At 57.3% G+C, this 15278-nt stretch overlaps 1 protein-coding gene across 22 annotated transcripts in view; it reads right to left on the reverse strand.

Annotated features, from left to right (window-relative positions):
- PTK2 (protein tyrosine kinase 2) overlaps nucleotides 1-15278 on the reverse strand; it is a 207157-nt gene that overhangs the window by 16200 nt on the left and 175679 nt on the right. For all 22 annotated transcript variants that reach the window (XM_029923992.1, XM_029923986.1, XM_029923983.1 and 19 more), the window contains 3 exons: nucleotides 12297-12383; nucleotides 8770-8907; nucleotides 7917-8048 (listed from right to left, as the gene is read on the reverse strand). In XM_029923992.1, the coding sequence (XP_029779852.1) occupies nucleotides 7917-8048; nucleotides 8770-8907; nucleotides 12297-12383 (357 nt within the window). The remainder of the gene's footprint in view (nucleotides 1-7916; nucleotides 8049-8769; nucleotides 8908-12296; nucleotides 12384-15278) is intronic.

A 15278-nucleotide genomic window follows, 5' to 3' on the forward strand; every position in this document is an offset into this window, starting at 1 on the left:
ACCACGTTGTGCCTGACCTGATCTTCACCCGACCGCTCCCACTCTCCCGTGCAGGCAGTGAGGCTGGTTCCCTTTCTTACCACCTGTGTGTTCACGGGAGAAGCGCATGTAATTTCCTTCTAGAAGGTCTCCTTTGCGTTCACCGCTGGGCGGACCTTTGGTGCAAGAGGCCTCGCTTCCAGCGGGTCTCGGCCTCTGATGCCTTCTCAGTGAGCTTAATCACTTCCGGATTTCGATTTAAAGTGAGAGGCATGTGACCTTTCCCCCATGGGGACACCCAGAAGACACCGCAGGGAGGTCAGTGCCTGTCTCGGGGAACGGGGCTGCCCGAGGATGGCGAGGTCCGTGGCACCCCAAAACAATTACAGTTGTAACCTCAAAGACACTGACTGCAGGTCACTGCCACAAATATAATAACGGACAAGTCTGAGTGCCATGAGAATCACCAAAATGTGACCCAGACACGAGTGAGCAAATGCTGCCAGGAAAATGCCACCGACGGACTTGCCGGACACAGGAGCGGCTGCACACCTTCCAGACACAAAGAACGTGCGACAGAATGACGAATGCTCGGAGCTGCTCAAAGCGACAGGAGATGTGTCCAATCGGGTGACATATACGTAGTTTCTTCTAACTGGAGCAAAATATTTTCTTAAAAATTGATTTATTTAAGTCATCTGTACACCCAATGTGGGCCTCAAACCCCTGACCCTGAGACCAAGAGCCGCACACTCTTCCGACTGAGGCAGCCGGGAGCCCCGACTGTAGGAAATATTTACTTGTTCACTTAAACAAAGCAACTCCTGTTTCTTGTCCACGTACAGAGTCAGGTGCTGAGTGCCACGTCTTGACACGGCTGTCCACCTGGATCTCCACAGAACCCACGTGAAACGACATTTTCCTTATGCACAGTAATCCCCTCACGCTAGTTTTCTCCCAACACAGCGTTTCAGACTTGAAATGAGAAAGCCTGTCTCTATAAAGTGCACTTGTGTTCCGCGGACAGAAGTACGTAAGCTTCGCCCCACACGGCCGACAGCCTGTCGGAGCGGCGGGTGCCAGCCTGGGGAGCCCGGGGGAGAGAGCCAGCGCCGGCCGGCAGAGACAAGGGCGCTTCCCGGCTCTGCTCCTGGGTGAGGTGTGTGCAGAATATTCTAGATTTGAAGATAGTAATATGAAAAGAAGAAATTTATATTTGAAATATCATAGAAATAGATCACAAAGAATGATTATTTTCCCCATCAGGTAGGCCTGCTTTCTCTCTTCAGGTGTAACTTACGTTACAGCGCAGAGGCCCAGTGCGTTTTCACAAGCGTGCGCCCCCTCACCCAACACAGCGTCCACACCGAGGCCCCGCGGACGCCCAGCAGGCTGCAGCGAGGCCGGCCTCGCCTCCCCGAGGGGACCTGCCTTCTGACCCGCGGCCCCAGAGAACTCCCGCGAGGGCCCGCAGAGCACGCTCCCCCGTGTCGGGGTGGTGACGTGTTCTAAGGGCGTGAGGAGGGGCCCTGCCCACCGTGACCACTGTGTGGCCCCATCTGCTCTGCAGGAGGGGGCAGGTGGGTTACTTCCAGTTCCTGGTACCAGAAAGGACAGTGGTGTGAACCTCCCGTCGTGTGGCCCCGGGCACCGCGACCTCGCAGGCAGCAGGTGAGGGCCGAAGGCACGGATTCGGGTTCTGGCCACTCGGCCACCGCCAGCCACAGGGGTCTCTTCTCTGGTGTGCGGTCACGCACTACCCTGTCACCTCTGCAGCACGGCCGACACCAGGACACAGGAGGGGCGTGGCCTGGCGCAGCAGAAACGGGCCAGAGGCAGTCTCGCGGCCTGTCCTTGCCCACCCCACCCCTGCTTGGCGCTCCGCCTTCGCAGACTGCCTGGGTCTGTATGAGGGGGCCAAACGGCTCAAACATTCCTTTCCTTTTCCAGAAGACAAAGCAGGCTTCACAGAGACAGGCCTTTCTCATTTTAGAATCAAGCTCCTGTCTTTAGCGCAGTGCCGCCCCACAGAGTTCTGTGCACCTGTAAGGAGCGAGCGGCCAGGTCAGGCTCCCCTCAAACTGTGCCCGGTGGGAAAGGAAAGCCTCTGAGCGGGCCGACAGGCTGTGGGCTCTCTCCAGCCGGCCTACGAGGGCCCCCCGGGCACACGCCGCCTCGGGGGGTGGCCGGCTGGCCGGGGAGAGGGCCCGCCGCCAGGAGCTGGCGCTGTAGGTCCCGGTGGGGTAACGTGAGGGAGCCCGGGCCCCCGGGAGCACGCAAGGACAGGCAGCAGCCGGGTGTCACAGCGGTGGTCTCGCTCGGGGGTGTAAATCCTAAGAGCAGAATCGACACCTGTTGATTCTCATTTATTAGAAACATTTTGGGCGACATTACTGACAAAGCCAGTAAAGATTAACTGAGTTGACCCCAAGGACCTGGGAGGCGTGGGGATTTGTCACCAGGTCATGATGAGACATAAACACAGGCAGGCATCTAAAAATTTCTACATCAAATTTGAAATAGTAATTTTTAGTTGAAGTTTGTATAAACAAACTTGGTTCATATTCTGAATATTAAAATTTTTTTTCTCCTTTCTAGTAATTGTTTTTATTTTATTTTACAAGGTATCAGGCCTCAATGGTTTAGGAAAAAACAAACCAGACGCAGACCATCCGTTCCTGAGCACTGGGAGCCTGGGGTGGGCGGCCGTGATCCAACAGGCCTTCAGGGCTGCCCCCCGCCCTGGGCTCCACATCCTGGGAGGGGCACGCGGGCCTAGTCGGGCAGCTGCTAAAAATGGCCCACTTGTGGGAGCTCCAACAGCAAGTAGGAATTAAGGGCTATTTATGACAGCAAGCGCAGCCAGTCAAAGCGCAGGCCACCCCTGGGTGATGGGACAGCCGCGGGGTCCCCGCAGGTGTCCCAAACCCCCCACTGACCTCCTCCCTTAGATTCTGGTCAGGAGCGGCCAGGTGTCCGGGGACCGTGTCCGGGAGCCCGGTGTGGGCTGAGGTGTTCGATCGGGGGTCACAGCCGGCACGGAGCATGCGGAGAGCGAGAAGCCCGAGGAGGAATTACCGTGCTCTCCCTTCTGCCACCACCAGCCCGGGGGCAACAGTAACACCCACACCCGACGGAGCGAACTAGGATTATTTTACAGAGTAGTAAGTCAAGGCAGAGAGGGTAAACAGTTTATGTGGGTCATAATAACTAGGGGGGCTGCTTCCAGCAGGAGTAGGGGTGGAGACATGTAAGCAAGGAGATGGGGTGACACGAACGTCAGCGTCGCTGTCCCCCGCCTGGCCACGGCACTACTCCGAAACTCTGATCCTCTCATTCTCTGACCCGGAAGCTGCCGGTGGCTGCCACAGGATGACTGCCCAGGGTCCACCAGACCTGTGAGCTATCCCTCCATTTGTCTAGTCCTCAAGGTCCAGCCTCCTCGCTCAGCCCAGCTGTGACAGAGAGGACCGGGCACCGGAGGGAGGGCCAGCAGGAGCACATGCAGGAAAGAGTATTCCAGGGAGAGAGCACACGGAGCTCGGGGTCCCACATGGGGGAGGGGCCAAGCACGTCTGAGCACCGAAAGACCTGCGGTGGCCAGAGCGCAGCGGACAAGCGGGGACAGAGAACGCAGGGCCCCTGCGGCATGGCGGCCGGCCTGGGGCCCAGGAGGCGGTGGGAAGACAGCGCACACTGCGCGGAGGCCCTCAGGACGACCGCTCCGTCCCTGACGCTCCTTTTCAAGAACAGTACGAGAAAGAATCTAGGCTCTGGAGTCAGCTGCATGAGAATGAAAAATCCTAGGTATTATCCCCCCACATGAACTGTTCACCCTCTCTGCTTTAATTTATTACCCTGTGAAATAATCACAGCAGGCTCTGTCAGGCGTGGGCGATACTTTCTCCCCAGGGCTGGCTCGATTTGACCCTGACGTCAACAATGACAACAAACAAGTCATTCTCACTCATGGACAGCAATGCTAAACTCTAACAGAACACTAAACACCTTAAAAGAATGATCAGTTACGCCTTGGGGCGCCTGGGGGGCTCAGGCGGATAAGCGTCTGACACTTGATTTTGGCTCAGGTCATGATCTCATGGTTTGTGAATTCGAGACCCCTGTAGGGCTTTGTGCTGACAGCGTGGAGCCTGCCTGGGTTTCTCTCTCTGCTCATGCTATCTCAAAATAAATAAACTTAAACACAAAATAATGTTCAGTTATGCCTTAAGTAGGGATTTAACTCTGGAACGCAGGGCTAGCTCAAGCCCAAGTAAAATGTCTCATTGTTCATCATGTTAAACTCCTTACAAGGTTTTTTTATTTCTTAATTTTTTTTAAATGTTTTATTTATTTTTTGATACGGAGAGAGACAGAGCATGAGAGGGGGAGGGGCAGAGAGAGGAGACACAGAACCAGAAGCAGGATCCAGGCACTGAGCTAGGTGTGAGCACAGAGCCTGATGCGGGGCTCAAACCCACGAACATGAGATCTGACCTGAGCTGAAGTTGGAGGCTTAACCAACTGAGCCACCCAGGCGCCCCTACAAGGTTTTTTAAAATGTTTATTATTTTGGAGAGAGACAAAGCACGAGTGGGGGAGGGGCAGAGAGAGAGGGAGACACAGAATCTGAAGCAGGCTCCAGGCTCTGAGCTGTCAGCACAGAGCCCGACATGGGGCTCGAGCCCACAAACTGTGAGACCTGAGCCGAAGCTGGACGCTTAACTGACTGAGCCACCCGGGTGCTCAAGTATTTTTTTTTAAATAACACATTTAAAACACTGAGCCAACAGCATGCTTAATAGAAGAACTGCTACAGACGACATCTTTACAAATAAAAGCAGGCAAGGACTAGTTAGTATAAACTTGGCAAGGGTGCCTCAAAAGAGAACTATGAGGGGCGCCTGGGTGGCTCAGTTGGTTAAGCCTCCGACTTCAGCTCAGGTCAGATCTCACGTTCGTGGGTTCGAGCCCTGCATCAGGCTCTGTGCTGACGGCTGGCTCAGAGCCTGGAGCCTGTTTCAGATTCTGTGTCTCCCTCTCTCTCTGACCCTCCCCCTCTCATGCTCTATCTCTTCTGTATCAAAAATAAATAAAACATTAAAAAATTAAAAAAAAAGAGAACTATGATGTATGTAACAAATACTGAAAATGGAGAAAGAATATGCTTTCCAACAAGTGACATGTGTCAATTATGCCTCAAAAAATGTGGGGAAAAAGGGACAGGTGTGCTTGCAGAAAACCCAAGGAAATCGATCAGAGGTCATGTGATAAATACCAGAAAACACAAGATAAGTGTCTAAAGATGACCGCATGTGCACACAGAGAAGACAACGTCAACACGCTCAGTGGAAATGCGCCCCTGTTGGAGCAGCGGCAGGAGCGCTGAGTGGACGGGCAGGAAGTTCATAAGGGAAGTGAGACGCAAAATTCAGTCACCAAGGGACACGGGGGCACAAGTGGTGGGGGGCCCTGACTGCACACAGACGTCCTGGGACTCGGCCGGTGGGCGCAGCGCTGACCAGGACCCTGGGGCACATCTCGAATGGCCTCAGAGGTGGGCTCTGAGCGGGACCTAGGAGCTGTGTGGCGTCTTGGAGACGCCCACGTGGGGGTGGGTCACATGACTCACGCATCTTAGGGAGCGCAGCCGACCGCACACCGCAGGCCCGCTCGGTCATGGCACGGCCATGGTCTCAATGCAGAGAAAATGCCCGCCCTCACCGGGCGGGTCCTGAGCCTCATACAGAGACACCCGGGGCGCTCACAAGACTGAGCCAGCGGCGAGCCCGGTGGCAGCGGTGGCTTCCCACCCCCAAAGCGCTGCGGCCACAGCCGGTGTAGGCAGGGGCTCCGGGCACAGTCTCCTGACCTGTGTGGTGACTCACGCTCCTTCCCGCTGCCCGCAAGGGATCCTGAACTTGTCTGTCTTATCAATTCCAAAGGATCTCGTGGCTGGGGCTCAACACATCCAGGCTCTGGCACCGCCCCCGCCCCCTGCAAGCACCCCTGGGCCCCTCGTGCGCCCCCGCCACACCCCAGCAGGGCGGCACCGGCCGGCACTCCGCAACCCTGAGCGAACCTTTGCCCACTCACGGTCCGTCGTGCACAAGACGGTGGTATTTACATACAGCAACTCTAGTTTTTTTTTTAAATAGCAACTTTTTAAAATACAAATCAATGCAAGAAAATACTCTGTCTGGACAGAAGTTTCAGATGGGCCAGAAGAGCTTGACCCACATCCAAACGGATTCGCTCAGGTCTCCACACTCAACACTGAGCACTGTCTGCAGCTCGCCTTCCACCAGGACAGGCTTTAACTTCAATCATTCCGAGTTCTGCTAGCATGAAGCTTGTGTTCAGAAGCAAACCCCTCACCTTGCCTGTCAGCTCACTGAGCGTGCGGGAAGGGCCCCGGCAAGCATGGTGACGGGTAAAAGCCCCTGTAAGACGCGGCCTCGTGTGTGCTGGGGCCGCACGCCAGAGCGGCCGGCCGGCCCCGGCTCCGCCCCACGCCAGCTGGGCGACCTCGGAAACGTCCCGCGCCATAAAATCAGGGCGTCACAGGAGGGTTCACATTCCCGTATCCCCGTTTCCAAGCCCCACCAGGCACTGAAGACCGGTGCAGGTGTGTCTGTTTTTCTTACATTTGAAGCAAGCTAATTTCATGGCAGAAGGTGATGTGAATGGACGTGAAGTCCTACCTATCCCTGTCCTTGTGGACGTCCGTGCTTTGCTTTCTGGGACGCTCCCGGGCCCGCAGCACGCGCACCTCACTACAGTAGCTTTACTAGATTCTGAAGGACATAAAACTGTCCCGAATTTCGGGTAACGGACTCTGGACCTGCCTCCTCGCCACGGGCTGGCTGACCCCCACGTGAGAAGTTAGGCAGCGGGTGGCACGCACAACCTGAAGCACCGCACTGCGCCACGGGCGTGCTGAGCGGCTCTGCAGTTGTCCCCACGGGCAGTGGCGTGAGGCGGCACGTGCGTGAGGTGTCGGAGCCCGTGTCCCAGCACGTCCTGTGCTCGGGGCACCAGCCTCTCCAGCGGTGAAAGCGGGCTTCACTGACCTGGAGGGTGGGGGCCACCTTAAGTGTGAGCTACAGTTTCCATAAAATGAAAGCCGCGTATAAATGATGCGGACGGACACTGCACAATATGGACGGACGTCACCCCCCAGCACCATTACTTGGCAGTTTACGTGTTTCAGTGCCTAAAAGACAGTGAGCGATGTAAGAACCCGCTCCGTTGGTGTCTGGTCCCTCAGCTCACAGCCGAACAAAGACACGGCTTCGCAGACCATTTACTCAGAGCACCAGGGACCGGATGTGCCCTGCCCAGGGAAAGGTACCGACTGGAGGATTTGTGCCCTCGGTCCTGGCTCTGCTCAGGAGCCAGCCATGCAGGGGAAGGGGGAGTGGGTTCTGAGGGTCAGGAATGGGAGTGGGTGGCGTGGGGTCCCAAGTCGAAGGGCCCTTGTGTCAAGGGACACTCTGCCTCTCCACTTCCTCTCTGCTCCAGCAGACGTCTGAGGTGGCTATCCACGTGGGGCAGGTGGGGGGAGGTCTGCATCTGTCAGAGCTCGAGGGGAGGGGCGCGGGGAAGGCACAGCCTGGGCTCCGGCCGCCGGGTCACAGGCCCTGCAACAGCGAGATGCAGGCTCCTACGTGTGGGCCGGCACCGAAGGGGTCTGTTTCTGCGAAGACCACAGGAATGCCGCCACCTCCGGGCCCAGCACGCCACCACTAACATCTTGGAAAAATAATCCAAGAAAAGCAAATAACCCACTAGTGCAAGTGGTGGGGAGCAGACTAAGACAAACTCTCCGGTTCTGAGAATGAAGGCTGTGTCAGCATCAGTAGCAGGAGGCCCCGCCAGAGCGTCTCAGGCGGAAGAAACCGGGATTTTGCCAGAATGGCCAGAAACACAATTACCAGGAATCTCTCCTCTTTCTCGAGCCAGCGCTGGTCTTCCTCCATCTCCTGCTGCTGTCGGATCAGCCGCTCCTCCATCAGGTGGGTCGGCATTGCCTGCCCAAGCCCGCGCAGGTCCAGGGCCGCGGAGTCCTGGCGGGAGGGAAATGAAAGCGTGTGTCCACTCCCGGGGGCCCATCTAGGAAAATTTTACTGTTTTCTGTGTCTTTCCAGAACAACGAAGCGGACAGCAGGGGATGGGGTCTGCCCGTGGCGGCCCGTCACCACCCGCCAACATCTCTGACAAGCACAGAGTCGTTCAGCCCACAGCCCTACCCGCAGGGACTGATTCCAAAGAAACAACCCAAGGAGACGTGCAGGGAGCACGTGGAGGAGGGAAGGAGGCGGCTCGGAGGAGCTTACGCTCCGCACGCACCGCGGCCTACTGAGCAACTGTCAAACACGCTCACTCCGAGGACAAGGGCCCGGGCAGCGGCCACAGGTGTTCCGGGAGACCAAGCAACAACGTGTACGGTCACGGGAGCGGGTCCTGGTCTAACAGCAAATCTGGTAACAGTTAACATGACCCACGGGGCGGCAGGCTCTGTCCCCTGCTCCTTCCTGGGACATGCCTCACACACAGGCTGATTCTGTCCAGGCTGGGGCGCTGCCTTTCAGACGGGTGGGCTAATGATGGCGGCGTCTCGTTGCTTTAGTAAAAAGGCATCACAGAACTAGAAAAACTGGGGCAGACGGCGCACCTTGATCCTAGAATTAGGCCACCGAAATCAACAACTCTCAGCAGTTAGGAATAAACAGTTCTTGGGGCAAAGCTTCATGCTGACAAACCAAAGCCCAGCAACGCCCCCCTCACCTCCACACCGGGCTGCCACATCGACGTGTCCTGTGGTCTGTGATTCCATGAGTCCGTCTGGTCCAAGAGAGACGCCTGCCCCGGGTAGATGCTGCCGGCCATGGCGCTGACCCCATGCGGACCGGGATAGCCGGACACCTGCGCATGTGGGGCAGCGGGTCACGTTCTGACACAGCTGTGCTCACCGCGGGCAAGCAAGCAGCAAGGATGACAAAGAACACTGTGGCAACGGGACAGGGGGGCCCGAGACGTCCATGTCTGGGTCCTTAGAACCTGTGGTTGTGGCACCTCATGCGGCAGAGGGATTTCACACGCGGGATCATGAATGAGGAGTCTTGAGGTGCAGAGGTCACCCTGGGTTTCCTGAGTGGATCTGACAAGTGCAAGGGGCAAGGAGGGGGGAGGAGGGGAGAGGAGGGGCGTGGAGGGGTGGGTTGAGGAGGGAGAAGAGGGTTGAGGAGGGAGGGGTTGGGAAGAGGAGTGGAGAAGAGGGGAGGGGAGAGGAGGGTAGAAGAGAGAAAGGAAGGGGAGAGGAGGGGAGATGTGGCTACGGAACAGTACGCAGGGAGGCTTGGCACTGCGGGGGGGGGGGGGGGGGGGGCCTCTGGCAGCTGGTAGAGGCCAGGAAATGGATTCTCAACTAAAGCCCCAGAAAGGTAATCTAGGAAGGCCGCATGGAAACCTAAAGCAAATACACACAGGAAACCGGAAATTCTTTGCTGCGGACCCTGCGTCTTGGATGCAGAAGCAGCAGGGGCCACGAAGGCTGCTCCACACGCACTGACTGCGCCGGTGCCTCTCCCTCCCGAGCCCGGGCTGGCGGGGGTGGAGTGGGGCCCTGTGCCCAGAGCGGTGGCTGCGGCCGGGAGCGGGTGCTCAGGTGCAGTGGAGAACGATGCAGGGATTCAGGGAACCGCGAGGGGCGTCTTTACACGGTTCCTTCCCTCGGTCACGAGAGAAAAGGGGACGGCAGCAGTGTGGCTTCCGTACCGCACCGGGCTAGCACCACGCGGGTGGGGCTGCCAGGGACTTTCTAACGAGATCAAGTGCAGCCCGTCCATATTTCCAGGTATCAACACTGTCTTCAACAAAGACCTCGGGCAGTTGTTAGGTCTCTAGGCATGCATTTATTTCCAAACTGCAAGCTGACAAGTAATACACTTCCAATTAAGATGTGTGGATAGCTCTCATAGTTTACTTAAATGAAAAAAAATTTTAAATGTTTGTTTTTTGAGAGGGAGAAGAATGTGGGGAAGGTGCAGAGAGAGGAGGGACAGAAGATCCGCAGCAGGCTCTGCACTGACAGGGTGGAGCCCGATGCGGGGCTTGGACTCATGGACTGTGAGAGCATACCTAAGCCAAAGCTGGATGCTTAACGGAGCCCCCCAGGCTCCCCTCTGAATGAAAATATTTTACTAAAAAAAATCCATACAAACTGTTCTTGGTCGGAAGGGACACATTACTGCCAGAGAACTTACAGGAATTTGCCCAAGACGTGAGGTATCCTGTGTCAGTCACACCAGCGATGCAAAAGGATCCAATGAGCATTTTGGGCTAAGTAGGAACAGGAAATAGCACCGGGCGACACCCTACTGCTGTTCTCATTTGCGGGATAAAGAGACACGGGGCTTGGGAGAGTGAATCATTCATTCGTTCAGTGGAAACAGGAGGCCGTTAGTCTCCCCACTGAACCCTCGCTCTGCCCTACGCACAGCGGGGGGCACGTCAGGTGGAGACCAGCCTCGCACTCACGGGCAGCCACTCCAGGGGGCGGCAGCCACTGGCCAGTGCACACCAAGGCCCCAGGTCACGAAAGCTGCACGGCCCGGCATCCGGACTGCACCGCACGCTCTCTGTCTCATCAGCGGATGCAGTCACGTCTTCTCTCAACAAGTCTGGGGACCAGTCCCTGCTTGGGGCCCGTCTTCTCTTCTCGGGCCACTCACACCCCTCGGCTGCACTGAGCACTGTCGTAGGGCTGGGTTCCGGCTCCTTCCTCCCTGCCGCGATGAGCCACAGCCAGGCATCCTGTTAGCCACACTCCTGGTGACGGAGGGGCCCAGGAGCTCCTCCCTCGAGGGCTGAGGGCCTGGGGACGGTCGCTGCCAGCCTGCAGCATGCAGAGCTGTCCCGGAGGACCCAGAGGTTTGACCTGCACCAGGCCAGTGGGGGTTTCAGGACACCTCTCCCAAAACAGGGGTGTCAGTCCTGTCTCAGATCACTTGGGGGTGCCTGGGAATGACGGAAGGCTCCTGGGCCCCCGTCACAGTCCGTGCGTGGGGACCTGGAGGCAGCCAGGAGGTAGGACAAGAGCCTGCCGCGTGCCCACGTCCCACGTTCCCTGTAGCTCGGTCCCTCCAGCTCCAGGCCGCACGCACGCTGGCAGCCTGGCACCGGGGAGGGCAGAGGGTTGTCCGTCTGACCCCAGAGCCTGGATCTGAATCCGAGGTGAGAGGCACGTGACGGAATAAAAATGCTTTCATTTGAGTGGAGGCGGCAGGGTAAGCGGGCTTCCGTTTGCTCCCCAAGAGACAGAGGAGTCAAGGGAGACGGCAGGTAAGGGAGCTTCTCCCTCCACAGATGCACACGCAAGGACCACCCACTGTGGGCGTCTGAGCCCCTCCCCCTGGGAGCACTCTCCCTCACAGGCCGGCCGCGGAGCTGACCAGAGTGCCGTGCAGTCCCAGGGAAGTCCCATAAGAGGCACAGCCACAGCCGACACCAATCACAAGCGGGGGATTTACTTGCTAGACGTGATCTGGCTTGTTACCCAAATGACATTATTACGGGGACACAACCTGGTTCAGTCACACACAGGAATGCTCCCCAGCACTGAAACGGGAGTGAATCAGTGACACCCTCAATGCACAGACGTCACACCCGGTCAAGGACACCCCGTTTGATCCATTTATCTCGAGTTCGAGAACAGGCCTCACCAATCTCTGCTAGCCGTCCAAGGGCGACACGGGCCAGGGGAGGGGCCTTCCTGGGGGACGGATGTGTCTATGCCGCTGTGGCACAGGGAGCCGTGTCCACCCCTGTCGGAACCGAGTCAGGGACACCTCCAAAGAGAATACTCTTCCCTTGAAAACAAAACATCACTGACTCTGTTCTGGTCCTTTTCTTTCAAGGACCATCTCTCCCAATTTGTGGGAGATCTTTACCTGTAGGTCTGGCAATCCTTCCACACCTGTCCATGTGGAATCCTGTCTAGTTTTCAAGGTAAATCTGCATGTTATTTTTGCCTTCCAGAAAAACGGCCCAGGTCATGACCGCCTCTGCACAGTAGAAGCCCCGGCACTCAGCCTGCACCTCACCAGAACAGAGGAAAGGGACGGGCTGAGGATGGCGGACAGGACCGCCGCCCTGGGGGGCGCCAACAGGACAAGCACTTAGACAGTTACCAGGTTGAGCACTGCGTAGTTTCCTGTAAGCAACTCCTATTCATAAGCACAGAAATAAAAAAACCAAGGGCATGTGACGCACCTCCCCACCCAAACGTGAGGAGTCTGTAGAGACGGGCATACCTGGTAGTGATTGGTCTGTACCATGTGCTGCGGGCTGGGGTAAAATCCTTCGCTGGACCTTGGACTAGGGTAACCGGGCCTGCTGGGCTGCGGACAAACCAAAAGAGCATCATGTGAACGAGTGCTTGGATAATGTTGTTAAATCGGTTTCACTGAAAAGAACAGAAAAGAGTCTTTCTCCGAAAGCCTTTTGCCGGAGAGAACGACCAAGGCGTCAAGGCACGTCGAAGGGGCGGAGTCTGTCCCGTGAGGTGTGGGCGGGGCCTCGCCCCGGGAGACGGCAAAGCCGGATCCCTCCCTCACGGTGCACACAGGGGTGAACTCAAAGCGGATCATGGATCTAGACGGAAGTGCTTCAGCTCTTAGGGGAGCGAAGGCGAATCTGTGACCGGGGGAGGCACTGCTGTCCTCCGTACGACACCAGGAGCTCAATCAAAAGAGAACGAAAAAGATAAGGTGCACCTCGCCAAAATGAAAAGCTTTCGTGTTGCAAATGATGCCACCAAGAGAGAGAGACAGCCCACAGAACCTAAGAAAATATTTGCTAATCATTTAGGAAAGAGTCAGATACAGAAACGACAAAGAACGCTTGTAACTCAACAATAAATGACAGTCTGAGTGAACGGTGGGCTAAGGGCGTGAGCAGACCCGAGGGAGCTCTGCCAGCGGCCAGGCAGCTGGGGGACCCCATGGGTCTCCAGGGAGCGCAGACCGGGAGGCTCCGGAGCAGGAGCTGAGCCGGCCGCTTCCCGGCTGTGTGACTGTGCGCCGTCCAGTGAGCCGGCCGGCTTCTGCATCTATTGAACAGGAGTTGAGCTAGAGGGACTGGGAAGTCCCTCCCAGCTCTGAAATTCTCAATCTGTCTGTGACATACGTGAATTTAAAGCACAGGAGTGCTTCAGTGTGAAATAGAAGATCAGTCCATAAAGTCTTTTTTAAAAAAATTTTTAATGTTTATTTATCATTGAGAGTCAGAGCATGAGCAGGGGAGGGTCAGAGAGAGAGGGAGACACAGAATCGGAAGCAGGCTCCAGGCTCCGAGCTAGCTGTCAGCACAGAGCCCGACGTGGGGCTTGAACCCACGAACCATGAGATCATGACCTGAGCAGAAGTTGGACGCTCAACCAATGAGCCCCCTGGGCGCCCCAGTCCATAAAGTCTTCTAAACCTGAGGGACTGAGCAGAGCAGAAACTCATTATTCTCCGGCCAAATGAAGAGCAGAATAAAAGGAGACGGAGTCAGAGCCCCTGTCTCTTCCCACGGCTGCACAGGTCCTGGAGGAGCACACGCTTTGCTCGAGTTAGGTCGGGGTCCAGGAGCCTCTCGCTACCCCACGGCTTGGCTCACACGGGCCCCACTGCCCGGATGTCTGCTGCCTCGGCCTGGGGAGCTCCAACCCGTTTTCTGGGTCTTCTACAAGTTAGTGCAACCTCCTGATTTCTCCCACAGACCTAACACCGAAGTCCTCGGCTGTCCCCTGTAACAGTTCCAATCCGGCTACCTCTGAACCTAACCAAGTTCCGCGGCTGTGGCCTGTTAACTCTCCACGGTGGAAATGCTCCCTCATCCCATGAGCCTCTGTTCCAGTGGCCCAGATGTGGCTGACCCCAAACTTAACCATGTATGAGGATGGCTCCCCAGGAAGCAGGGAAGGCGCACGACGGGCATCACAGGCTTTCCTCTGTGCTCTCGGGAGGCAGCTTCTGCAGCCTGTCCCATGAAGCCCGACGGACGGCTCCTCAGATGCATATTTTTAAAGACTTCATTTGAACCAGCAGTGAAAGAGAGGTAAAAAGAAAAACAGTTCGACTGTCTCTGTTCTGTGACGTTTGACTGGCAACACTCATTTTGTTTTTTTGGGCAGCGGCAGTGAGCGAGGGGCGAGAGGGGCTCCCAAGGAGGATCTGCACCGCCATGCGGACCGGTGTGTCCGTGGGCACCGAGCCAACGCGCTTCCCACGTCATCTGAGAACCGGAAGAGCGGCGCCCCCACGGAGGGTCATCGCCTTGTGCCAGAGGAGCAAGCCGCGGCTCAGACGGGGCAGTCCGCGTGAGCAGACCCTGCGTCCCCCAGCCCGCGGCGCGGTGAGGCCGCCCTGTGACCAGCTCGGGATGCGCTGATGAGAACACAGAAGGAAGCACACGACGCCCACGGGGCCTCAAACACACGAGCAGGTAGCCAGAGAGATGCCCGCAGGTTCCGTTTCCAAACAGGACGGCAGGGAAAAGGTTTCGTGTGCCTACGGCCAACAAGGGGACCATGCAAACCCCAGTTCCGCGAAGCAGCGGCCGAGGAGAGCGCGTGTCCCGACAGACGGCTGTTCGCCGCCCCTCCAAGCAGGAAGCCGGCGTGGGGTGGGGGTGGGCGGCTGCAATCAGGGCCGTTGACCTCTGCGCCTCCACGCTCTCCAGGACGCGGGGACGGGGCTGCCATGGAGATTAAATGTCCAGTTCTTGAAGGACGGCTTCCACGTGAGTGCCCCGAAGTGCCACTTGCTCCAGAACTGCGACTCGGCAGGTTGCTGCGTCTCTTCCTCCAAGACACGCGCTCAGACTTGAGGATTTTTAGAGAAGCGGACCACAGAGCCGAGGGAGACTCTGTGGAAGTCCAGCCAAGTGAGGAGGGAGAGGGAACACTGACACACCCTCCACCAGCGGGTCTCAGTCCGGTGGCCATGCTCCGGCACCCAGGGCGCCTGAGTGGGCGCTGGGCTGACCCGACGGCACCGGGGCCAGGACAACAGGACCGGCCTCCTTCCCGAGGCCTCGCTCAGCCTCACGTGGGTAAACCAGCAGCGGTGTCCTGTGATCTGCCCCAACAACATGTGGCACAGCCCGTCACACGCTGAACCTTCCGGGACAGCGACCGCCGTGTGCACGGGCGGGGCATCCTGTTCTGTGTGAACTTTACCAACGTGTTTAAATTCACCAGTCCGGGGCATCACACGGCCACGGCCAGTGCGGTTCCCGCTCGGGTGTGC

Source organism: Suricata suricatta, chromosome 15, assembly GCF_006229205.1.
Source record: "Suricata suricatta isolate VVHF042 chromosome 15, meerkat_22Aug2017_6uvM2_HiC, whole genome shotgun sequence".
NCBI classification, from domain to species: Eukaryota; Metazoa; Chordata; class Mammalia; order Carnivora; family Herpestidae; genus Suricata; species Suricata suricatta.